We start from the raw sequence: 26,876 nt of genomic DNA on the forward strand, positions 1-26,876 counted from the left end.
TAACACAGGAAATAGCTCCAGCTATTTATAAAATATAAGAAGATTCTTCACAAACGGATGGCAGTTGCACCTCTGAGATATTTGTGTGCGGGTGTCTTCCTGTCTACCTACCACACTGCATAGGGAAGTGAAGCGGTTGCCTAGGACATTGGGCTCTTTGTATAGGAAGACCTGGGATAATTCCCTAAATTAGGATGGATTACATCAGACCAGTGATGGTTCATTTCTCCACAGAACAGAATATTTTTGATGTGTCAGAATACGGGTTCAGGTATTCTTCCAAACAATGATATCCAGAAATGGGGTTTTCTATAGGAGTGAATTACTGTCCCCATAGCCTGAAAGTGAATTACTGTCCCCCTGGCCTTAAAGTACCTTCTTAGCTATATCAGTCTTAAGATCAACCAGGCAAAATAACTCAGGTCTCTAGTGCTCAGAGGAGAAGTTCCCCTTGTGCACTGAGAAAAGTCCATCCTACTGATAGGAATTGGGGACTTTCTGTCACATACACTCCCTACCCCAGCTCTTATATGATCAGTCTAGTTGCCCAAGTCAGGTCACTCCAGCCACCATTGACTCCTTTCCTTCTGCAAGCACATGTCGCAAACATCAGAGACCACCTACTCCTTATCTGATCAGCCCTCCTAAATACTTCTTACGTGCTAGCTCCTATCCAGTCACACCATGAGCACTGTCCTCAGATGATACCAATGGCCTTCTACATGACTGGCCTTCTACATGACTGGCCTCCCAGCCTGCACTCGACTCCCACCCCAGTGTATAATGCTGAAGGAAGCCTCATCCCAAAAGAACAAAAACCAAAGCGCTTCCAAAAGAAAAATAAGACTTTTGCTGACGGTCCCCCCCATTGACATTCAGACTTTCCCTTCTGAACTCCCTGGGATGCCCTTGATACACCCTCCCTGCAGTTCCTCCCACACCATGGGCTCGCCCCAGTCACAGAGTCTTTGAAGACGCTTGCTCTTTTCTCCTCACAGAGAAGCTCTGCTTGTTCACTCTCTTCTTCCCCTTCTTTGAGAAGACTACCCTGAACATGGAGAACTGAAATCCTTCCTCTGTTCTTCATCACTTTCCTGCTGTGGGTTTTCACAGCAGGCAAAACCTCAGGGCCTGCTGCATTCTTTCTGCATGATTTGTCTCCTGCTTTCCTGGCTACAACCTGTGTTTCCAAATATGACTTCAGCTCTTAAGGAGAACCCCGGACTCCTGTGACAGTGTTGGCATATGTATTATGAGGCCAGTAAATACTTGGATGACTATTTGTTATGCGAAACAACATGGGACTCCCCCCCCCCTTAGAATTTCACATATTCTTTTCCTCCTAAGATCAGCCTTTTAAAAAATGGTTTCTTGGGCAATGATTTCCTTTCTCCTATTTAAAGATAGCAACACAAAAAGAAGCCACTTGATCTTTACAAGGTTATTTGAGAACAAGGGGAGAGACATTTCACTCAAAATGCTGTTCCCCTTTAAAAAGGAGAAAATAAGGGGCTAGAGAGATGGTTCAGTGGCTAAGGCACTGGCTGCTCTTCAGAGGACCCAGGTTCAGATCCCACACACACATGGCAGACCACAACCATCCCTAACTCCAGTCCTGACTCTTCTGACTGGGGAACCAGTCACACATGTGGTACTCATATATACATGCAGGAAAGGCACCCATACACATAAAATAAATCTTTTTTAAAAAGAGAAGAAAAACAATCACTCTAATAGTACCAGACAACCTAAAGCACAAGAAATACTGACCAACACATTGTAATGAAGGAATCAATCACTAGCCAATAATAAGAACTGCCAGGATGAGAGGAAGTGTGTTAAAAAGAATGACCCTTTCTCACCTTCTGGTGGGTCCCCTGTGGGAAAAAGTCATTGGCAGAAATACCTTTTGGAGGAGTTTCTTACTTCAAATGTATTTCACTATTCTTCTGTTGCATTTACTGGTGGAGAGAGGATAAGGAAGTGCTATGCCCTTAGCTCTGATCTCCTTCCCCAGTTCCCTCCCCATCAACCCCCAGGTTATGGACCACTCCAGTTCAGATAGTAGGGCTCCGATAGACAACAGCCTCTTCCCAGCAAAAACAGAAAAAGAGAAGGGAGACTTAGTTTAGGAGATGGTGGGCAGAAGTACCAGAGTCAGCCTGTAGATACTGTAGCTCACCCACTCACACCTGCCCCATTTCCACACAAAGCACCCACCTCACACACGAGTCACTGAAATATCCCCCACTGCCCACACAGGTACTTAAGACAAATGTTGAGCAAGGACCCTGAAGCCTGTCTCTCCCTAGGGGGCCCACAAACTCCAGCCCTGAAATTGGAACTCCCAGGCTTGCAATTAAAGATACTCAAAGTGGCTCAAATGGGTCCAGTGGGGACTGAATGAGGAAGCCTGTCAGGAAAGGCCATAGGGCCTTAACAGGAATGTGAAAAAAGTTCAGCAGTGTTCTACCTCCTTCCCCATTTTAACATATTTTGGTGCCTTATTCCTCAATTCCCAAACATCATACAACCCTCCCTACCCCCGGGGCTCTCAAGGAGTCTCTCTCTACCTATGGGCCTCCCCTCAAGTGCCGCCAGTAACCATAAACCACACTAGTCCTCTAATTGTCCCCATGAAGATAACCCACATCTTCCAATCATGGGTAAAATGTAGAGAGATGGAGAGATGACTTGAACCAGAAATGAGCACTGGACACAGTCCTGCCCTTGAGGAATTTTTAACCTTGAACAAGAGGGGAAGGAAGAGCACTTGCCTCCACAAGATGGTGGCATAGGGGGTGAGTACCACCCAAACACTGCCAGACATTTCCATGGGCTTCACACTCTTTGGGAACTTGTGAGAGAAGAAGTGGAAAGATTGTAAGAGCCAGTGTGGGTGGAAGACACCAAGGAAACAAGGCCGTCTGCACACGGGGCTGGTGCACATATGAACTTGGAGACTGTAGCGGCATGCACAGGGATTTGGACACAAGCTCCCATCCCTAACCCAAAAGCTGTCTTCAATCAACAACCGCTTGCAAAGGGAAAATTAGTTTTCTCCAACTGAGTCTTCACTGGTTGTTCTAGTTAGGGTTTCTATTGCTGTGAAGAGACACCATGACCACAGCAACTCTTATAAAGAAAAGCATTTAACTGGGGTGGCTTGCTTACAGTTCAGAGGTTCAGTCCATTATCACCATGTTGGGACATGGCAGCATGCAGGTAGATGTGGTGATGGAGAGGTAACTGAGAGTTCTACATCTTGTTCAGTAAGTGGTCTGAGATACTGGGTATAGCTTGAGCATCTGTGAGACCTCAAAGCCCATCTTCATGGTGACACACTTCCTTCAAAAAGGCCATATGTACTCCAACAAAGCCACAACTCCTAATAGTGCCACTCCCTGTGAGCTTATTGGGACCAATTACATTCAAACTATCACTCTGGGTATACAAACCACCCTAAGGGCTACTTTCATGCCCAGCAGTAGATGGCCAAGACAAAATTAACTCAGTTGTATTTTGGAAGGCTCTCTCTTTCTCTCTCTCTTTCTCTCCATAAACATTTGTGTGTGTGTGTTAGTATGTGTGTGTACATATATGTGTGTATATGTGTATATGTTTGGGTGCATACACACATATATTCAATTTTGTGTTTTTATGGGATTCCCATGCATGTGAGTTTGTGTGTCTCTGCTTCTGTGTGTGTTTCTTGTGATTTTTCTTTAGGTCTTTTTCTCCCGTTTGTTTGCTTTGTCTTGTTCCATTTTGTTTCATTCTCTCATCGCTGCTGCTGACCCCAATGTGCTTGCTCATCCACCTCCCACAAACCCATCTATCTTCTCCCTAGGAAACAGTGAAAACTTCTCTGAAATGGAAGGGGGAGATGATGATGACAGCAATGCCCACAGCGCAGGCGGAGATCCCATGCCCAGGGGACAGACGGGTGCAGGTCCATCTTAGAGCATGAGTGTACCAGTGCAGAAAAAGCAGTCTCACTCCAGGAGAAGCCAATGCCACCACCCCGGTGAACTGCCATTCAAGATCTAGGCTGTGACGCTGCTGTCCTGATCACATCACAGTCTCTGGTCCTACACACTATAGCTCCTGCAACCCATAGCCCTACTGGGCCCTGCCCAGGCTCCTGCTTAGACCTGCGGTAGCCACCAGGGCTTCTGCCACAGAGCACATTGTAGAGCAGTGTTTGCATCCTACATAACTATTAATTGTTCTCTTTGTGAGTTATACTGATACATTATTCATAGCAGCTAGAGATTTCCTTTATTTCTCATTGCATAAAATATTTAAAATAAAAATATAGTGTATGTAAAATAAAGTATATTAAAGCATGCAGCTTTTTATTTCCATCTTCTTCATTCAGCCTGACTATACATAACTCTGTTTATTGCTCTTATAATTTTTCATTGTCTGATTCTGAATACATATTCAAAACTTTCAGTATATGTATATATGTTGAAATATATGTATGTATGTATATATGTATTTAGGATAATAAGGAAAAGCAGGTTAGTACTTAGTCACCTATTACAATCAAACTTGTAGTCATATTAGGTATGTTTTCAAAATCAAGCAGACATATGTTTTAAATAGACAGGCCATCTTCAGACACTTCAGAGATCTACAGACTATGGCATTTAAGATGTTTTAATAACAGGTTCTTTTCCTTTTTATGACAATAAGGCTTGTCTGCTTCTGGTAGCACTGATCTATTTCAGGGAAGATGACGGGCTTTGAAGAAATTCTGTGGAGGCCCACAGATGTGAGCCTGGTCCATCTTGACTAAAAGTCAGAGAGTTTGAGCTTATTTTTGTTCTTTCAAAGTTGTTGATAACAGGTATGGCTACAAGCAAGAGATCCTGACCTAGGGTGTGGTTAATTAGTATTTTGAGTATAGAGGTGGATCTGCTCCACCTTGCTATTCCTGCTCCTTCAAAAGAGATTACCAGGAGGTTCCAGGAAGTAGCAGCCTACAGGATATTTGGTCTGTTCCTTATATCATATTAATAAAGTTTGTTGCCTCTCCTCTCCCCTTTTTGAGTGGAATATATAAGCAGGTAGAAAATAATCAAAGGCAGTTCAGTATTCACTGAATTTCCCTCCCGATGCTCTTCTGTGTTTCTGTCTTTTATTTCTCTCATATCTCTGCTCCTTTTGCTTAATAATTCTAATCGTCACTCTCCTATCCTGGCACATACAAATTTCTTCAAGGCTGGACTACAACAGATGTTGCCCCAACATGTGGCTTATGATAAAACTCCACATGGAATTTACTTTCTTTGTGGCAAAGGTTAGTCACCAGCTAAGAAAGTGATCTTGCCTTGACTTCTGACAGTATGCTGTCTTAACTGGACAAGCAGGACACAAAAGAAAGGACTGCTGAACTTTGCCAAGACAAGGTAGAACAGCCCTTCAGAATATCCTGCTTCACAGAAAAGTTTGTCAGATATGCTAGTCCTGTAGGCTGTAGATGGATGCCTCAACATTGCAGAGGAACTTTGGGTGACTGTCCAGGCAGCAAGTTTCTGTCATTACTCCCATTTTATGGAAGTCACTTGCTTACTAGGTTAATATTATTTCCTTCTCAGGTCTCTGAGGTAGTTGAAGACTAGATAGTTATAGTTTTTCTTGTTTACAAGACTCAGAAAGGAAATTTACTAAAGGGGTTAAAGTGTATAAGGTTGAGCAATATCAAAAGATAGTTTCGGATGGCAATGCAAGCTATTAATGAAAGTAAATTAGGTACAAGACTTTGAACTCACTAAGATAGTTTAAATAATGGAGTATTTTTTCGGGATTTGTCAAATGCAAAAGGACTAGACATTGTTGATGTACTTATTGCCTGTATATATTGTATATAGTTATTGTACTAATTGTATAGAGTCTTTCTTATTTAGTTATTATAGCCTTCTTTTTTCATTTTAGACAAAAGAGGAAGTATAGTGATATTTTATTTGTGTTTTAACAAATAAAGCTTGCCTGAAGATCAGAATGTAGAGCTAAGTCACTAGAGGCCAGGGAGTGATGGCACACACCTTTAATCCCAGGATTCAAGGCCACCCTGGGCTACTTAAGGTTGAATCTGTCTAAAAGGAGAAATAGAACTCACACAAAGGTGTTCCCAGTACTTGGGAGTCACACACCTTTAATCCCAGCACTAGGAAGATGAAGACAGGAGTGATATGGCTGGGCAGAGAGAGGAATATAAGGCAGGAGGAGACAAGAGCTCATTGCAGTCTGAGGTTCGGTGGAGAGCATTGCAGTCTGCCAGTCACGTTGAGGACAGGACTGACCCTTTGTTTGTCTGAGCCTTGGTTAGTAGAGGTAAGAACTCTCTAGTGGCTTGGCTGCTTTGCTTTTCTGATCTTCATCTTGAACCCCAATATCTGTCTCTGGGTTTTTATTATTTGTGCTATTATATATGTGTACGTGTGTGTATATACATAATATGAATACATATTCTGAAAACATCCTAGCATAAAGGGCATATTCTATGCATGACTTTGTGAGTATGGCTATGGTTCTTCTCTTCCCTCTAGTCTATAAATCTCTCAGGGTCAGGCTTGTGTTCAGTGTCCACCTTCTTTCCTTTCCTTTTCTTTCCTTTTCTTCCACCAGAGTGTTGCTATGCCTCTGTGGTTGTTTGAATAAGAATGGTCTTATAGCCTCATATATTCGAATGCTTAATCACCAGGGAGTGGCACCACTTGAGAGGGATTAGAAGGGTTAGGAGGTGTGGCCTTGCTGGAGTAGGTGTGGCCTTGCTGGAGGAAGTGCATCACTGAAGGTGGGCTTTGAGGTTGCAAAAGCCCACGCCATGTCCAGGTTTTCTGTATATCTGCTTTTGGATCAGGATATAGCTCTCAGCTACTTTTCCAGCATGGCAATTTCCTGTTCTCAAGCTCTCTGCCATGATGATAATGGACTAAGCCTCTGGAACTGTAAGAACGCACCCAGTTAGATATTTTCCTTTATAAGAGTTGCCTTGGGTCTGGGTTACCTCACTCAGGATAGTGTTTTCTATTTCCATCCATTTGCATTGTTTTTTTTTACCGCTGAGTAGTACTGTAATATGTATATATTCCACACTTTCTTTATCCATTCTTCCATTGAAGGACATCTAGGTTGTTTCCAGGTTCTGGCTATTACAAATAATGCTGCTATGAACATAGCTGAACAAATGTTTTTATAGTATGATAGGGCATCTCTTGGTTATTCCCAAGAGTGGTATTGCTGGATCCTGGGGTAGGTTGATCCCGAATTTCCTGAGAAACCGCCACACTGATTTCCAAATTGGTTACAGAAGTTTGCATTCCCACCAGCAATCGATGAGTGTACTCGTTACTCCACATCCTCTCCAGCAAAGGCTATCATTGGTGTTTTTGATTTTAGCCATTCTGACAGGTGTAAGATGGTATCTCAAAGTTGTTTTGATTTGCATTTCCCTGATCGCTAAGGAGGTTGAGCATGACCTTAAGTGTCTTTTGGCCATTTGAACTTCTTCTGTTGAGAATTCTATGTTCAGTTCTGATCTAATGGGAGCTCACCAAGGCCAGCTGGACTGGGACTAAAAAACATGGGATCAAGCCAGACTCTCTGAATGTGGCGGGCAATGAGGGCTGACCGAAAAGCCAAGGACAATGACACTGAGTTTTGATTCTACTGCATGCACTGGCTTTGTGGGAGCCTAGTCTGTTTGGATGCTCACCTTCCTAGACCTGGATGAAGGGGGGAGGACCTTGGACTTCCCACAGGGCAGGGAACCCTGACTGCTCTTTGGACTGGAGAGGGGGGCAGGAGGGAAATGGGAGGCAGGGAGGAGGCAGAAATTTTTAATAAAATAAATAAATAAATAAAAGAGTTGCCTTGGTCATGGCATCTCTTCAAGGAAATAAACAGTGACTAAGACAGTACTTCAAGCTGGTTTTGAACTTTCTATCCTTTTGCCTCAGCCTTCTGAGTGCTGGGATTGCAATATGGACCACTGCACCTAGCCAGTGCTCACATTTGACTCAAGTACAGATATCTCATCAAAATCTCTACATATCATGGAAAATCAGTAGACATAGGCTGACTTTGTGCAGGCAGAGAAAGGGCAAGTTTGGACAGGAATTGCAGAAAGGACCTGAGGTGATAGCCACAGCTAGAGGTCTTATCATGACCTCTGGAGGTCACAAGGATATGGTGATAGAACACCAAGAGACTAGCCCTAAATTTCTATATTCCTCAGCTCTGGCTGGTAGCTTTTTTTCTTTCTGTCCCCACTGGCCCTGCTCCTGCTATGGTCTCCAAGCTTCCTCTCTGGTTGGCTTTAATTGTAAGCTTGGGGACTCTGGTTCTGGAGCGGGCATTTGTGGGCTCCCATGAGAGTTCCTTAACTCAGTCTTTGCATTAAGCTCCTGTGTGGACAATACAAAGAAGTTCTACAAGACAGGAGAGAGACCTGTGACTGTGGGGTCAGGCAGTCATCAGTGAGTGGCCTCCAGTTCTCAGGGGCTGGTCCTGCTCCATCTCCACCATCTCATAACTCAGTCTACTCTCTCTCTCTTTCTTCCTTTGCTTTGATGCATAATAATTACAAATGTTTAAGGGATTGACTATAATATCTCAATATATGCAATGTCTAATGATTAGATTGTGGAAATTAGCATATCCACCACCTGAAATATCTGTTATTTTTGTCAACTTTCTCCTCATGAGAAGAGGCAGTTCATCTGAGACACACTGACTGAGATAGAGTTCCCAGGATGGTGTAAACATCCACAACCTGCCTCAGAGGTTGAGGTGGCTGCGGAAGGAGATCAGATTTGTGAAGAGCGGCGAGTTCCTGTCCTCTTTCACCTAGTAAATGCAAGCACAGGAAAATCACAATGAAATTATTTTGGTAGAAGTTCCTCCACTGGGTATCTGTGTTGGATTTGTTTTTCCTACAGGAAACTCAACAAAAGGTGAGTAGGGTCTCACATATGCACCCCCCTCACAAGACACTTTCTCTTTTGTAATCCCTATTACTGGAACTTGGTTCATTTCCCCCTTTCTATTTATATATTTGCATATCCTCTTCCTTTTCTTGCCTGCTTCTATTAAGGGCTCATTGTTGAGTCTCCTCTTATTTTAATCAAAGGAGAGGCAAAGAGGAGAGAAAGAAAAGGGAAGAGAGGAGAGGAGAGGAGAGGAGAGGAGAGGAGAGGAGAGGAGAGGGGGGAGATGGCATTTTCCAGCATATAGGAATAGAGTAAAAGCTTAATGGGTTCTGTTCATAATGCCAGAAAGAAATGCAATTGTATTTATTTTTCATTTCAAATGCAAATATCAGTCTGGGATGAGACTCAAGAGACATGTTTGAGATTCAGTGATCTGTGGGTCATCTGGAGAGGTAACCAGAAGGACAGGCATTCGTACTTTCTTATTCCTATATCTCAAACTCATTGTCATCATTATGAGGATTTTTCCCGAGTCTGGAAGAGTCAAACATGCACATTTAATGTTCAGCTATACTTAGAAATCTATCCCAGTGAAGTAACAAGAAGACTTACTTATCACAAACTTTATTATGTTCACCTCTTATGAACATTTTGTCTCACAGGAAACCAATTCTGCTCTTAAAGATTAATAAGAGTATTTACAAATGTTAGGAGTTCATTATTTGTACCAGAAGACTTTCAAATGTGCCAAAAATAAGAGAAAGACAGTTGGGTTTTCTAATTGATAACTTCTCCCAGAGAGGTTAACTTGTTCTCTCAGAATATGTTTTCCCAGTCATAACCTGATGCGATGTAAAGGGTCTGTACCATAGAGTCAAAGGCCCTGGGTCCACATTTCCTCATGAAGGCAATAGAGGCATCTTTTCAGAGCATGTGTCCTCATCTATTTGAACTCTGAATCACTGCAACGTCAAGTGGAATGATGGACATGACAATATTGAAAGCAACAGCTGATGGCAACATTTAGCAACTACAGCCTGTCACTAGGACAGATCATTGCTTCTTCTCTGAAAAATGAAGGCACATTCATGTTCTCAAAATAGTTGAGTCTTAGCTCTATATCAGTGAGAATCTCTATCTATCCTGAGTGACAAGATTCTTGGCTCAAGCTTATTGGAACTCACCTTAGTATACCAACAACAAGGATCTGAAACTGTCTCTTGAGACCCAGTGGTAGGCTATGGTTCCTATTGATCTTCTGTTCACTAGTGTCCATGGCCTCGTGTGGTCCCTTACCAAAGTGCTAGTTGGATTTTGCGCTTTGGATCTCGTGGTTCAGAAGCAGCAGAATTAATTGGGTGCCACTTCTCACTTTAGGTCACAGGAAACTTCAACTTCCAGCAAGGGTACTCTGGCTCTCAGCTTTGGGATATTTTATCTTTGACAATGTTAGCTTCCAGGCTATGAGGTGCCCTGTGAGGAGGGAACAAAAGCTGCCAACAGTTGCATGAGCGATCTTGGAGTAGAGTCTATTCTGGTCATGCCTTGGCGGAGGATATCTGGCCAACAGTCTGACAATAACCACATGATGGCCTCTGCACTATAAAGGTCACTCAGCTAAGCTGTACCAAGGCCACTGGTCCACAGAAACTGTGATATAACTAGTGTTTCTTAGTGTGTTTTATTTAAGTTGTTAAATCTTGGATCTCTGTGTTCTTCACTGTTGGACAGCTAATACAAAATTAAAAGGGAAGGGGGGTGAAAAAAATTAAAAGGGAAATATTGCATGACCTTGTTTTAGGCAGAACCACAAATGTGCCTGAAAATTCCTTGTAGTGCATCAGCCCTATGTTCCCACCAACAGAGAGACAGGCTGGAGAATTAAGAGTGTGAAACCAGCCTGAGCTATATGGTGAGGCACTACCTGAAAAAATGAGTAAATAATAATAATAAAGCAATAAGAAAAAGGGAAACTAATACCAAGTAGTGGCATTCAGGATAAGTATATAAGAGCAATTGGAAGCATAGCTACGAACTGATCAGGAAAAAGGTTCTCATTTCTTTTTACAGTGCAAATTGTGAGTCAAAGTAAATATTTTTTAAACCACAAAAATAAAACAAAAATTCTTGGAAATGCCACTGAGGGGAGGACAATGTTGAAATCATCAGAATATGAAGCTAATGTTAAAAGTTGCAGTCATGAGCTCCCAAGGTCCAAATGAGGAGCAGAAGGAGGGAGAACATGAGTAAGGAAGTCAGGACCACGAGGGGTGCACCCACCCACTGAGACAGTGGGGCTGATCTATTGGGAGCTCACCAAGGCCAGCTGGACTGGGACTGAAAAAGCATGGGATAAAACTGGACTCTCTGAACATGGCAGACCATGAGGGCTGATGAGAAGCCAAGGACAATGGCACTGGGTTTTGATCCTACTGCATGAACTGGCTTTGTGGGAGCCTAGACTGTTTGGATGTTCACCTTCCTAGACCTGGATGGAGGGGGGAGGACCTTGGACTTCCCACAGGGCAGGGAACCCTGACTGCTTTTAGGACTGGAGAGGGAGGGGAAAGGAGTGGGGGAGGGGAACAGGAGTGGAGGGAGGGGGAGGAAAATGGGAGGCGGAGAGGAGGCGAAAATTTTTTCAATAATAATAATAAAAAACGTTGCAGTCATGATCTGCCACTTAATTGTTTGTAATTATTTATTGTTTTGTTGTTGTTGATGGCTTTTTAAAGAAGTGTGTAATCATTACAGAACCCAGAGTGGCCTTGAACTCATGATCCTCCTGTCACAACCTCATGAATTGCTGAGATGATAGATCTACATCAATACACCCAGAAAATTTGTTCTTTTGTTTCCCCTGAGGTTCAGTATTCATAAATATCATCAATATTGCTTTTTAAAAAAGGCATAATTTCATTCTATTTGTGTTTGTTCATATGAAATTAGATAATGTCACTGACTCTCTTATAAGAGCTTCTCCAGTTTGAGAGTGTAAAATGCTTACCTAGCGTGCTTGAGACCCCTGGTAAAATGTTTAGTACAGAGATAAAGAAGGAGGGAGAGAAAGTGTTCTCTCTCTCTCTCTCTCTCTCTCTCTCTCTCTCTCTCTCTCTGTGTGTGTGTGTGTGTGTGTGTGTGTGTGTGTGTGTAAGTCAGAGAGAAAAACATCAGAGGTTGGAAGGGACAGCGGTGTCAATAAATATCTCTTTGTTCATGTTTTCAGATGGTCCAGTATAACAAGTGAGCATGGTGATGTGGCTGAACCAGTCATTCACAGATGACTTTATCCTCTTGGGCATCTTCTCCCACAGTCCAACTGATCTTCTTCTTTTCTCTGTGGTCATGCTGGTCTTCACAGTGGCGCTCTGTGGGAACGTTCTCCTCATCCTCCTCATCTACACTGACTCCCGACTTCATACTCCCATGTACTTCTTCCTCAGTCAGCTCTCCCTCATGGACCTCATGTTGGTCTGCACCAATGTACCAAAGATGGCTGCCAACTTCCTGTCTGGTAGGAAGTCCATCTCCTTTGTGGGTTGTATCATACAAATTGGACTTTTTGTCTCTCTTGTGGGGTCTGAAGGGCTCTTGTTGGGACTCATGGCTTATGATCGCTATGTGGCCATTAGCCACCCACTTCACTACCCTGTCCTCATGAATCAGAAGGTCTGTCTTCAGATTGTTGGGAGCTCTTGGGCCTTTGGTGTAGTAGATGGCCTGGTGCAGATGGTGGTGGTAATGACCTTCCCCTATTGCAACTTAAGGGAGGTGGACCACTTCTTCTGTGAGATGCTTTCCTTGTTGAAGCTGGCCTGTGCGGACACGTCCCTATTTGAGAAGGTAGGATTTGCTTGCTGCATCTTCATGCTGCTCTTTCCTTTCTCCATCATTGTAGCCTCCTATGCTCGCATCCTAGGAACCGTGCTCCGTATGGCGTCGGTTCAGTCCCGAAGAAAGGCTCTAGCCACCTGTTCCTCCCATCTGACAGCTGTCTCCTTCTTCTACGGGGCAGCCATGTTCATCTACCTAAGGCCAAGGCGTTACCGGACCCCAAGCCAGGACAAGGAGGTTTCTATCTTCTATACAGTCCTTACGCCTATGCTCAACCCCCTCATTTACAGCTTGAGGAATCGGGATGTGTTGGGAGCACTGCAGAAAGGGCTGGACTACTGCTGGACTGGCAGCCAGCACTGAGCTCTGGAGCTGGGCTCTGTCACTTTATGGCTGTGTGGTGACCAGTAAACAATCCCCTCTCTGTGAGATTTAGTTTAATCACTAATAATGAGGTGCATGACAACTGCTATCTTGGAAAGGACTTTATAAACCCTAAACCAGTACTGACTAACTGTGTGATAAGTGGGGTTTCCCCTCCTTCTTTTGCAGAATTGTTTCTAAATATATGATAGAGAATGGAAGGCTTTGTTAACTCAAGCACTCAGTACAAGAACATTGAGATTGTATCACTTACCTCTTAACGTTAGAATGTTCCCCTTCCCAGAAGACATAACCCTTCTTGCTAAAGTTCACTATTCGTTCAGAGTTTATGTTCCAGGCACTGGACCACATGTGATCATTTTTCTCTAATTATGAACTGTGACGTGTACTTTATTTGTTTATGAAGCTATCACTGGTCTGTTATTTATATAATAGAGCCTTCCATGAGTGGCGTAAATGAAAAATCTAGATGGCAGAAAAAAAACCTCTGGAGTTCTTTTTAGAGATGCCTCGTCTTTATACTGTGAAACCTTAGGAAGACTGCTTCAAGGAATAAAAATGGAACGTTTTGCTACTCAGGAGCAACAGGGTAAAGGCAGGTTTATTTTCATATTATTTATGTGGGACAGAGAAGGTATATATGGGAGTAATGGATGCAAACAGTCCTATAGAAAAATGCCACCATCTAGCATTTTTGCTTTTATTTGCTCTTGCCTTCTTTCCTTCGCTTGAGGTTGAATCTCAGTATGATGCTCAAGGTGACCTTAACTGTCTGGGTGCTAGAGGACTCCTGTCCCATCCTTTTGACTGTTTAGAATAGCATGTTTCCCCGCCAATAACACATAGCAAAATTTGAACTTTTCTTCGATGTCATTTACTTTTCAATTATAAAATAATTGAAATAAAATAAAATTATAAAATAGGACTCACATCCACCTTGCTGAGCTGGGCATCAGTTGTTAGTCCACATTTGCAATAAAATAATCTTTTCCTGGAAATCCAGTTATCTTATTGAAAGCAGAGAGCTAAGTGGGGGGTTCGAATTGAGTTCTGGAAGTTCTACTAAGTCACAAGAAAATGCTTGCTCAGTCTCAGGCTTTGGTTATGTATTAATAAGTACAATTTTAATGGAGGGGGTTGGCTGAGGTGTAGCTCTTTGGTAGCATGTCTGCTTAGCATTTATGGGGTGCTGAACTCAATCCTAACATTGGTGAGGGGGCAGAGATAGAGACAAAGAGAGGGAGAAAGAGAGCGGCAGAGAGAGACACAGAGAGTTGCCATGGGGACTTGATACTAGACAGCCAACTGAGCTAACTTCTCAAAACAAATATTTTGTAGAGAACATGGTTATTTCACTAAACTTTGTAGGGGGCTTCTTCCCCTGGAGCCCTAATCGTCAAAGGAAGCCCCCAAGGATTTGTGAAAATAGAAGCTGCCAGAATTTCCGCTGTGTAAGTGTGCAGAACTTGGCCCAGAATTTCCACTGTGTAAGTGTGCATCACTTCCGCCATTGACCTGTTTCTGACACCTCCTAGGTGGTGCCCAATCCAGCAAACTAATTTTAGTGTTTATAGTACAAAATGTCTTTCTGGTATCTCTCCTCATTCTTACCCCAACCACCTGCCTTGTCCAAAGTTTAATCAGATTCTCTTCTTCCAGGAGGTGCCCCTGATTAAACCTGTGCATACTAAAATCTCCCTCATAGCTTGCATGTATCAAACCATGCATGCTATTTACCAACCAGAACCATCCATCCATAAGCACTGAGCCTGTAGAATTCACTCATCCCTTTTCCAGGAAGACAAGAATTCACTTTAACAAGTTTTATATCGCTGGCTGTGGTGGTACAGATTTCTAGGAGGCTGGGGCAAGAGAGTTGCTTGATTCTAGGGATTATCAAGACTCGATCAATAAATAAAAACTTTAAATTTTGAAAAATTTTCTGCTATAAACTGGGTATGGTGGAAAATGTCTGTCACTCTATAGCTCCTGGAGTGGAGGCAGGGAATTCAAATTTTTATTATCATCCTTAGTTACAAAGCAAGTTCAAGGCCAACCTGCAATGCATGAGACCCCAGCTCTTCCCTACCTAAAAAAGGAGAATTCAGTTGGGCTGAGGATGTAGCTCAGGTAATAAAATGCTTGCCTGCCTGCCTGCATGCCTGCATGCATGCCTGCTATACACATTAACCTGCATAGAGTGGTGCATGCCTGTAATCCCAGTACTTGAGAGGAGGAGACTGGAGAATTGGAAGGTCGGCATAGCCTGGGATATTTGTCTCAGTTTAAAAATAAACAAGCAAATACTTTAAAAACAGTATTAAAGAATATTCTCCTAACCTTTATCTAAGTCATTACAGTAATCTGGGGTGTTCCTATTTTACCTGCTCCTTTAGGGTGTATACTATGTATCTATGTGTCCACTGCATTGCCTGGACAAAGGCCAGTTTGTTGTTATCGTGTTTGCAGTAATGAGTATTAAACCCAGGACCTAGAAATGCTACACAAAGCTCTACATGAGTCTTGCTAAACCCAGGATCTGGATCTGCTAAACCCAGGATCTGGATCTGCTATGCAGGGATCCACCACGAGCTCATACCCTTCATTCCAGACCAGGTTTTCAATGGACAGGAATCTATGCATCAGCTTCTGGCCCCCAGACATTTGTGGACTTTTGGATCACAAGAAACTTGTATTTTCTTCCCAGGCACACAATTCAATGAACTGTACAATGTTTCTTATAAAATAAAAACCATTGAAATAAAAAAGACTCAGAAAGATGAGCTCCATGTTTTCTTCTGTCTGAAAAATGCAGATTTTCAAAAAATGGGTTGGGGGCAATTTGGAAAGAGGATGGAGACCAACAGGAAGTGGGAAGAGGAGAGATGCTCTCTGCTCTCATGAGACATCCGCTTGGCCTTAGTAGTCACCACACACACACACACACACACACACACACACACACACAGTCTTTGCACTACAGCTGCTAGGCAACAGATCTACCTGATCCAAAGAGAGATTCAGTGCATGCCATTTATTATAGAAACAAATGGTTATTGTCTTTTTATGTGCTTGGGTATTTTGCCTGCTTGTAGGTATGTGCCTAAGAAAGGTGTCAGATGCCCTGGACTGTTTGTGTGCTTCCATGTGGATGCTGGCAACTGCACCCAAGTCTTCCAGAAGAGCAGCTTGTGCTCTTAACTGCTGACCCATCTCCCTGACCCCGAAAACATGTTTTGTGTATGCAAAAATGAACCTAGATTGCATGCACCTAGGGGTCCTGATTCTTCAGTTTTCCTATGCTCTGATGAGTATTCTTTTTCTCTGTGCTATTTCTTCGTAGCTTTCTAAGTTTGCAATAAGATACACTGATATTAGTTATGAAATTATTAGGCCACTTATTTTATTTTTATTTGCGTATGTCCATGGCAAAGGTGGGTTTTGTCGCGACATTTGCGCACAGGCAGGAAGCTGTGCGTGTTTGTTGTGCACCACTGAAGCTAAGCTGGAAATTCCACGAGAGCAGGTGTTAAATCTGTCACATTCACATTTGTCCGGTGGTCCTGCCCTCCAATAAGCCTGGAGGAACAGAGGTTCTTGGGAAGCAGAGGTCAAAGTGTCAGACATGGACTTACATGTATGAGAAGATGGACTTACATATGTGACACATAATGTCAAAAACTTTAAGACTTTGACGATAAAGTTTATTGTCAAGTCTGGGGCACTTCTAATGTGAGAAACAATGGGCCGTGAATAGAGGGCGGTGGCAGGAACAATGAACGTAGACTCTGGGACTGTGCGCTCTCATCTATGAAAAGCACGCCTCCTGACCAAAGGAAATAGCTCATGAGTTTTTTTTTAAGAAATTTATTTATTTATGTATTTATTATGTGTACAGTGTTCTGTCTGAATACCAGAAGAGGGCACCAGATCTCATTACAGATGGTTGTGAGCCACCATGTGGTTACTGGGAATTGAACTCAGGACCTCTGGAAGATCAGCCAGTACTCTTAACCTCTGAGCCATCTCTCCAGCCTGCTCACGGGGTGTGTGATGAGTCTCAGGGCCCACGTTCCATCAGACGTTTGTGGATGTGGATGCAGGGCAATCCCTCCCTCAGATTATAAATGCCCTGCATGGTGTCCAGATTGGCACTTTGTTTGTTAGGTTTGAGTGTTGTTGGTAGCTCAAGCTGTCCAGGAACTTGCTACGTAGAGCAGGCTTGCTTGAAACTTATGATCTTCCTACCTCAGTCCCCCATGTGTAGCTAGTACCTATATTTGATCCCCATTACTATATCAACTGTTCCCTGTATATCACTCGCAACTCGCAGGTGTAGGCTTGCCTGATGAGGCAGCCAAAGGTATGGACTGTCATGCAAAGTGGGCTCAAAGGGGAAAGCCACTGTTGGAGTTCCTCTTACGTCCCTTCCCGAGGATGTGCCGAAACGGGGGCTGAGAGCAGATATAATATAAAGAAATTTTCCTACAGACTCCTATATTTTTGTGTTCTGGTTGGTCCCTGAGGACCTGCCCTGACCAGTTTCCTTACTGTGTCCCTATTGGTCCCAGTTCTTCTTTTGGGTCTCTTGCATCATCAGCTTGGGAGCTCCAGTTTTAGGAAATCCATTTATGGTTTTCACGAGAGCCATGGGTTCCACCTTCCTCACTTACACTCTGTGGTCAGCACTGGTGTGGGCAGTGAGAGTCCCGTATGTAGCTCAGGTGATACAGAAACTTGTTATGGCAGGTGGCAGGACTCAGTGGGTAGATATGTAGAAGCTGATCTGGGCCATTTCCACACTGCTGTCTCCTTTCTCTCACACTTCCCTTTTTGTAGCTGGTGTGTTACAGGATATAGTATGGTATTTTCATACCTGTGTTTAATGTACAATGATAAGATTGTGACATTTTGCATACACAGCACCTCAGGAATTCCTCCTTTCCTTGATGTTCCCATCACTGCGAGAGGAGGCTTTTGTCTCTTTTAGCCCTGCAGTCTGAGGTAGGGCGTTTCCTACCTGAGCGACATGGGCATTCCTGGATGAGGGGTTAGTGGAGACTAAGAATGGAGACTGGATCAGACAGAGCAGCTATTTCTTGTCCCCTCTCACCTAGTAAGAGCGAGCACAGGAAAAGGACAATGAGATCATTTTAACGCTAGCACTCCCGCAACAGGATGTCTGTGCTGAGCTTGTTTTTCTGCAGGACACCCAACCACAGGTTAGTGACAGTTTTCCTGTCATGCCATTCCAACTTCGCAGTTCCTACACCAGTGGTTGGTCCATTTTTCAGTTTCTATTTATGCAGCAGCCTATCCCCTTCCTCCTATTGTCTATCTCTCTCCAGTATGGTGGTTACTGTCTCCTGCTGTTGTTGGGAGTAGTGGGGAAGTGAGTAATTTTCCATTATTTCTTGTAACCCTCCACTTTGACCTAATTCTCCCCCTTGTCTTTCCTTAATCATATTAACACTTGCCTGCCTTCTTTCTCTCTGTTTAGGGGACCAGCAGTAGTCCCTGAGTTGAAGAACTGTGTGCAGCAGGAAGGCATAGCACAAACTAAGGGAGGTTAAAGTGAAGATCCAGAAAAAGAACCGATATGAGACAGAGAATAATTTTTCTCCAAAGATCAGTGGGAAATGAAGTGGCTTCTTACATGATCTTGTTCAAAGGAAGAAAACAAAACCACCATCTATACCCAGCATGTAGAATTGAGACCTTTGAACTGAGACATATGCTTCACGAGATTGTTTCGTATAATAGAAATATTACTTGTCCAAACGGTATTTGCTGAGAACATAACACAGGCACTGTTTTCAGAGCCTGGGGTATGCAAAAGAGGCATCAGAAAACACAAGTTCCAACTAGGAGACCAGAAGTCAGTGAAGCTCATCCAGCAAGAATAAAACATCCTGTGCACTGGCATTGTTTGCTGTGGGACACGAGGCAGAAAACGGACCTAGGTGGAAGAGGAATTCAACTCTAAATCGGGTGTGAGGGGAGGGTTCAGTAGGTGAAGGGGAGATGAGTTAGCAAGGCAGGATGTATCTGGGAAAAGCCCTGTGTGGGGATGTAACACTGGAGAGTAAAGGCCTTGAAGCTGGTGTCAGCTCGCAGGGTTGGGATAACAGGGGGTGGACAAGGAGACTGCAGTGAGGGAAGTATGGGAGAACAGAAGAAAAGCAGTCTGGGTGGTGGTTGGGTGGGGGAAGTTTCTGATGAAAGCCTCTCATAGGGAAGCTTTTATTTTTACAGAGATAGATTCACCGTCAGTAGCCTGGGGTAGGGAACAGGCTATGCAATGATGGAGAAGTCAAAGAAGCAAGGAATTCCAGAGGGGCCGTATATGCATAACATAACTCAATACCTTTAATTTAGAAGCTAAGGCCAGTTAGGGAACATTGCCATCATGAAGAGCGGCAACACAAGTGCTAATGTCAGGGAGGAGGAAGCAGAGGTAAAGGAGTCAGGAGATGTTTCTGATGACGGAATGAATGAATGAATGAATGAATGAATGAAGAGAGGTTAGTCCTTTAGAGTATGCCCAGTGGGGTAACCTGCAGCCAGACGGACCTGTCATTAACTGAGGTGGGAAGCAGAGTGGCGTTGTTCTGTGGATGGCACTGAACCTAGGACAAGGTCACTGGTGTTTCAAGAGAGTAAAGTATCGTTTAAGAATTCAGCTGCTCACATTAGCTGTACCAGCTAAGAAAGCACATAACCACATGGGGGCAGCAGAGGGTCAAGAGTCCGGCCAGGATAGAGAGAAAGAGATCCAGCATGGAGCTTGTTTACCTTTTGATTTTCTTAGTTTTAAGTTGTGTGGTTTTGTATTTGTTAAGATACGGTGCAAGTTGGAACCTTGGCGGGTCGGGTGAGGCCCACAGCAGGTGACAGAATAGGCCATGCAGAGAGAGCTTGAGTGTGGAGTTTACCGAGAAGAAGGTATTGAGAGGGCAAAGGGAGGGAGGGAAGGGAGAGACACAGAGACAGACAGAGAGGGAGAGAGGAAGGAAAGAGAGATAGAGGAAAGGAAAGGGAGACCAAGACCTGCTTGCCTTGGCTGTGGTGGTGGTGGGGGGGGGGGATACCAGGAATGGGCAGAGCTTGTCTCTTAAAGGGACCTTTGTACCTGCGTACAGTAAGGGAACTACTGGCCATATGTAGGGGAGTGTCAGGTTCCCAAGGGGCAGAGCCAAGGTGTGTTTGAACACTAACAGTATCTCAGGTTGGTTGGTTTGGGTTGGCTTTTCTTTGTGTGTGTGAGAGGGTTTTCTCATGTAACCCCATTGTCACTATGTCACCAGGATGTCCTTGATCTGATCTTCATGTTTGTACTGTTAAAATCCTGGGTTTGCAGGCATGCACCACCATGCCCAGGTTAGCTTTTGTTTTAAGAGGTGATATTAGACATTGTTCTGCTTAGATTTTCTTTGCTATTATTGCCGAAATATGAGCGTTTGTTATCAATAAAACAACCAGAAACATTTTCATAGAGATTTGAGCTTAGCCTTGAGACGTAGATCTAGTGTTAGGTTAAAAGAGAAGAGCAGAGTCCAGATCATTCTATTGGTCTTGAAGGTTTCCCAGTCTCTCTGAGCATCTATGGTCTCATCTATTAAATGGAGATGATGTCAGAACTGGGGTAGAGCATCTGCTCAGCATGTGTGAGACCCGTGTCCAACGTCTAACACTGCAAAAGAAAAGAAAGTGGTGTCTGTGGCAGGTTAGCTGAGTTTGTTAATTTCAGTGGAATTTGTGGTTTTCTGTTGCTTTGATATTGCATGTTGGAACAGGGCCTTCCGCATGCTGAGCACACTCTCCCACTGAGCTCAACTCCCAGCCCTGTTTATTGTTGTTATGCCTTAAAATGGAAATGTCCCCCCACTGTCTCATGCTTTGAGTGCTAGCTAGTTCCCCAGAAGTTGTTATTTCTGGAGGCTGTGGGACCTTTAAGAGGTGGGTTCTAGGTGGTAGAAGGAAGTCACCAGCCAGTGGTGGTCATTTGAAGTTAGAGGCTAGACCCTGGTTCCGGCTCCACTCTTTCTATTTTCTGGTCCACTTGAATGATAACTGAAAGACCCTCAGAGAGAACCTTTCCTCTCTGATGAAGACCCCAGAACCAGGACACTCTGAGACCAGGCCACAGGACGCAATTAGCAAGAGATTTATTGAGTAAACACAGGTACCTGCGGGTGGCAAAGTCTTTCGGAGGACTTGCGCGCCTGCAGACTGGGGGGAGGTCTTTTTACAGGGAAGAGCAAAAAGCAAGTTTACAGAAGCAAAAGCGTGGTTATCGGTCTATCGGAATGAGGTGGGGGCATGAATGGTTTCCTCTCTCAGCATGGATGCCTGGCCTATCTTATAGATATCCTGTTTTGCAGTCAACCTGCTTTGTTGATATCCTATCTTATTGACATCCTGCCTTGCAGTCATCCTATCTCATAGACATCCTGCTCTCTCAAGCACGTGGGATGTTCTTACGAGAGCAGGCTGGCTGCTGATCCGGAGAATTTTTTTAAAGCAAACAGGACATTCCCCCGGGAGCATGCTAGCTGCGGGTTTTGAGGAGGGGGTCTGTAGGGTCTTTCAATAACAGTCTGACATACTTCTGCAAGTAAGGGCTAAGTCGCTCCACCCAGGCATCCCTGGCTTCTTGCCAATCAAGAGCTCAATTAATCTCTCCTTCCTTAAGCCATTTTCCTTAGATATTTGTGTCACTATCATTGCTAACTAATATGAATGCTTTTCAACTCCTTGTAGGTATGTCTTTAGTAAGTTGGAAATAATATAAAATTGAATTTCATCTCTTTAGCCTTTGGAATAGCACAACCAAGCCAAATCTACTTAACTTGCTAGCATTTATTTGCTTGCAGTTGGGGAGTGAAATCGTCTGACACACAGTTTGGTATACAGTAAATTGTAGGCTATCTCGTGCAAAATGTTGAATGTCTTTAAGCAAAGAAATTGCTGGTGACAGCACAAACAACCATGCGATGCTAGGGCTGGTTGAGAGTGTGGTCCACTGTGACCTCCTACCATCCTGAGAAGGTTTCGCCATGTGTGGCCAGCCTGGAGAAGGACCCAAATTCAACACTTGCAGCTCCGTTTCTGCTGAATGCAGGTCATCTCACACCGATGTCACACGGAGCCATCGTAAACCAGGACTCGCTATAGTTGTCAAAGCCTTCATGGTTGTGTGGGGAGCACTTTAGAAGGCAGTGGAAAATACAAGTAGCCAGAGCAGATGGGCTACAGTGGTGAGGACCTCAAAAGCCAGAGCAAGGAGCCTGTCCCGGGTGAACCAAAGAAGAGGGAAGTGGAGTCGGGGAGCTGTCAAAGGTACACCTGAGATGTCCTCATGATTTAAGGTGCTACTGCCTCTGACTAACTGTTACTACCAATGATTGCCTGTGGTTCCTGAGACAGTGGGGCCTTCCTCTTGAACACAAACTGTGGCAGCAATCAGATGCCCACAGAGCTGGAGACTCATATAAAAGGTGACTTGTGCAGGTCAATCCTTGGGTCCTCCTTTCATGCCCTGAAGCCTCTGTATCCTATTCATCTGGTGATTTCAGTGTGTGAGCTGAGGGTCTACACAGGTTTTACTTCATTAGAAAAATCAAGTGAAATGAACAGCATCTTTGCAATCAGAAAACTGTCAATAACTGCAGCTAAGCAGTAACTGCAATCAGTCACTGTCATTCACAAAGGCAGCAATGCAGGGAGGAGACAATGGTAGGTTAAGGGCTGGCTGCAGTGACTTTGGTCTTGAGAGTCCCTGAATATGGAAGTCTTTAGAGATTTTGGCTAAGCCCCCATTTGGTACAGAGGGCAAATCAAGGTCAACTAGGAATTGCCCAGGGGAGAGTGCCCACCCCTTCACGTCCACATTGAAAAGCCGAGCAGAAGGGTCATCCTCCAGTGATGGCCACAACACTCCTGCCTTGGACTCTGCAGGGCCACAGAGGTCTCCCTGCAGTGATTTTTGAGGACATGAGGAGACCTGGCTCTGGTTTAGATGCCAAGAATCTGAGTCTGATCCTGGGTGAGTGAGTGAGTTCCTCAAGACTCTTTCAAGGACGAAGTTCCCTCCAGTGGACTTAGAGGCTCAGGAAGCACCTTGTAACGGCCTTCCTGAGGGATGCTCCCTCACTTCCAGGGGCAGTGCCTCCAAATGCACAAACACACGCATATACCACTCGTACTCACAATTCACTTTTAATTAATAACAAAGCAAAGATTAACAGGGTACCGTGTGGTGTATCATTGTATGTTATAGTGTGCCTAAATCTGCTTAAACATATCTAGCTTCTCAAATGTCTATCATTTCCTTATAGAATCATCATCCCGGCCTCCTTTTTTCACACTGTTGAGCATACAGTGTGGAAATGTTGTCATATACTGGACTTTTCACTGAGAAGATTCAAAAGTATTTATTCAGTTTTTACTTGGTACAGTCTCCTCGGATTTCTACTAAGACGACATCATCTGATAATGTTCTAGGAGTTTCACTCTTCCGGCTATGTTGGCTTATGTGTTGGGGCAAAGTCTTCACAGATCTTTATAATTCTTTTATTTCTACAGACTCAGCAATGCCCCCCTTCCATTTCTGATTTTGTTCATATATGCCTTTCTTCAGCTCAGTCTAGCTGGACTTTAGCTAGTGATTTATAAATTATATTGATTGTCCCCCCCCCCCCCACACACAACTAATTTTGGCTAGTTTTTGCCAGTCTATCTATCTGTTCAGATCTTTGTCTTCCCACGTCTTCTGAAACTGAGTTTGCTTTTATGTTTTGAGTTTCTCTATGGGGGTGAAATAGGTTGCTGGTTTGAGGCCTTTTAAAACATCATGACTGGACTGGAGAGATGGTTCAGAGGTTAAGAGCACTGGCTGCTCTTCCAGAGGTCCTGAGTTCAATTCCTAGCAATCACATGGTGGCTCACAACCACCATGGATGTAATGAGATCAGGTGTCCTCTTCTGGCTTGCAGGCAGAGATGCCAGAACACTGTTTACTTAGTAAATAAACGAATCTTAGAAACCAAAACCAACCTCCCCCAAAAAAACATTGGGTCTCTTTACCAAGTGTACCCTCTCTGGTATTGTTAGTACAGATTTTTAAAGCTACACATTTCTACCAGGCCAAGTTCAGCTGTGGCCTGTGGATTTTGATATCATGTAATTCATCTTCATTCAGTTCCCAGCTTCCTTTATGACCTGTAGAAATAAAGAAAGTAAAAATGCAAACAAACCTGGGATATTTACTTAGAGCTTGCTTATATATAGCAAGAAAATTGGCCAGTTGGTGTTTAATGTTAAGCAGAGAGTAGATAGGTGGGCTTACAAATTTGTATTTCTATGTTTCTATATTCCTACACCTGGATCCTACACTTCTATATTCCCACTCCTCGACCTTCACAGGAACACTTTCGACATTCTCTGGCAGATCCCGTGAGTTGGAATCAAAGGCATTCAGTTTAGTTTTTCACCTAGCAAAGTTCTGCCCTGCTATAGGTCTAAAGAAGTTTCTTTATTCATTAATGGTAATTACAGCATACAGAGGGGAATCTTTTTTCTGTTTAAATAAAAAAGGTTTTAACTTTAACATAGTAAAATTACATATAACAGTTACCAAGCAAGAATTATATTTAAAATATTTATATCTATTTTATCTTTTATCATGACTAAGGAAAACTATATCTATTCTTCAACTCCATCGAAGACTCTAGAAGGATATAATAGTATCTAAATTAACAGGAAGTACATTGTAAGTAACTTTCAAAACTCTAGAATTGACAGAGACATCTCGCTGCCTGGACAGTCACCCAAGGTTATTCTATACTGTTGGGACATCCATCTTCAGCCTACAGGGCCATAGTCTCAGTCACTTTCTTCTGTGTCCTGCAGGAACCCCAAAGTACAATCTCACCCTTAAGCAAGTTCAGCTGTCATTTCTCTGAGGGTTCTGCATATCCAGTTAAGAAGTCTAGGCAAGAGCAGTTTCTTGTCCAAATGGCTAACAAACTCCTTAAGGAGCCTGTTTGATGCTCATCTTCCTCTTGAAGTAATTGGTGCTACCAGGAACAGACATGTCTCATTGCCATGAAAAGTCCCAGTGTCTTAAAACATTTAAATGCCATACTCTGTAGGTTTTGAAAGGTTTAAAGAACATATATCTAATGAAATATATCTTTATATATCTAGAAAACCTAACTAACATGACAATAAGCTTGACTATTATAGATGATTATCCATTAACCTATATTTCTTAGTTATACATTACATTTTTAATACTGTTTTATTTTTTATTTTTTTATTTTTTTTTAATTTATTTACTTATTAAGGATTTTATTAAGGATTTCTGCCTCCTCCCCTCCACTGCCTCCCATTTCCCTCCCCCTCCCCCGATCAAGTCCCTCTCCCTCATCAGTTCGAAGAGTAATCAGGGTACCCTGACCTGTGGGAAGTCCAAGGACCACCCACCTCCATCCAGGTTTAGTAAGGTGAGCATCCAAACTGCCTAGGCTCCCCCAAAGCCAGTACGTGCAGGAGGATCAAAAACCCATTGCCATTGTTCTTGAGTTCTCCGTAGTCCGCTATGTTCAGCAAGTTCGGTTTTATCCCATGCTTTTTCAGACCTAGGCCAGCTGGCCTTGGTGAATTCCCGATAGAACATCCCCATTGTCTCAGTGTGTGGGTGTACCCCTCGCGGTCCTGAGTTCCTTGCTCGTTCTCCCTCTCCTTCTGCTCCTGATTTGGACCTTGAGATTTCTGTCCAGTGCTCCAATGTGGGTCTCTGTCTCTGTCTCCTTTCATCGCCTGATGAAGGTTAATATTCAGGAGGATGCCTATATATACATTACATTTTAAAATGAGCTGGACAAACATTATACCTTAATCAAGATCAGAAATACATATATACAGTATAACAAAAATGACCTTAAATTTGTATTAATAGACCAAGATCCATACCAATGCAAATCTCTATAGCATATCCCCCTTTAAATGTAAGGAAACATTTATAAACAATATTTGGGAACTTGTCCATAGTTCTCCCCAAACTTCTTCCTGCTGTTTATTGGGTAAAGTAATTTTTGAGGGGTGTTTAAGGCAACCTTTCAGAGGGTCTTGGTCCATCAAACCACATTAGCCTGGAATAAATGTATAGGTTCGCACCCTCTGTGGAAAAAAAAGAAGCACCTCTTTTCCAAAGCAACATATCCTTAGACCCATATTTTAAAATCAAGATATCTTTATAATATAATGCTGGTTTAGCTTAGCAGTTCATACAATGAAATGTCTCTCTGCCCTTTCACAGTCAAAAAATTCAAAGAAAACACAATACATAATCCAGACTTTCTGTGCATCTTTATGTGGCTTATTTTTACTTTATTACTTTTTAATATTTATTTTATTATCTTTACTCCTTTAATCTATAATTGTCTGTTCTCTATCTATTTAAAGACTTTACCTTTTCTTTTTAAACCATTTACTTCTTTTTATAATGTCTATATTCTTTTTCTTCTCTCTCCCAAGCCTACGAACATTTATCTAACACTGAGATCCATTTAGAGGTTTTTTCCATCTAAATTTGTCTTTACTGTGTATTTATAATTATTTTCTGACCAGGACTGCTTCTTAAAATGCTAAGCGGTTCTTAAAAACCTAAGCTGCAGCATTACTAGAGCAAATATGGCATTTACTGCTTGC

At 43.1% G+C, this 26,876-nt stretch overlaps 1 protein-coding gene across 1 annotated transcript; it reads left to right on the top strand.

Annotated features, from left to right (window-relative positions):
• Nucleotides 1-12,191: 12,191 nt before the first annotated feature.
• LOC121463884 (olfactory receptor 2V2-like) lies at nucleotides 12,192-13,139 on the top strand. The gene has a single exon (XM_041676431.1). It carries the CDS (start codon nucleotides 12,192-12,194, stop codon nucleotides 13,137-13,139), a length of 948 nt encoding a protein of 315 aa, XP_041532365.1.
• The last annotated feature ends 13,737 nt before the right edge of the window (nucleotides 13,140-26,876 follow it).

Source organism: Microtus oregoni, unplaced genomic scaffold (genome assembly GCF_018167655.1).
Source record: "Microtus oregoni isolate MIOR12 unplaced genomic scaffold, Mior012 000027F_ref0000203, whole genome shotgun sequence".
NCBI classification, from domain to species: domain Eukaryota; kingdom Metazoa; phylum Chordata; class Mammalia; order Rodentia; family Cricetidae; genus Microtus; species Microtus oregoni.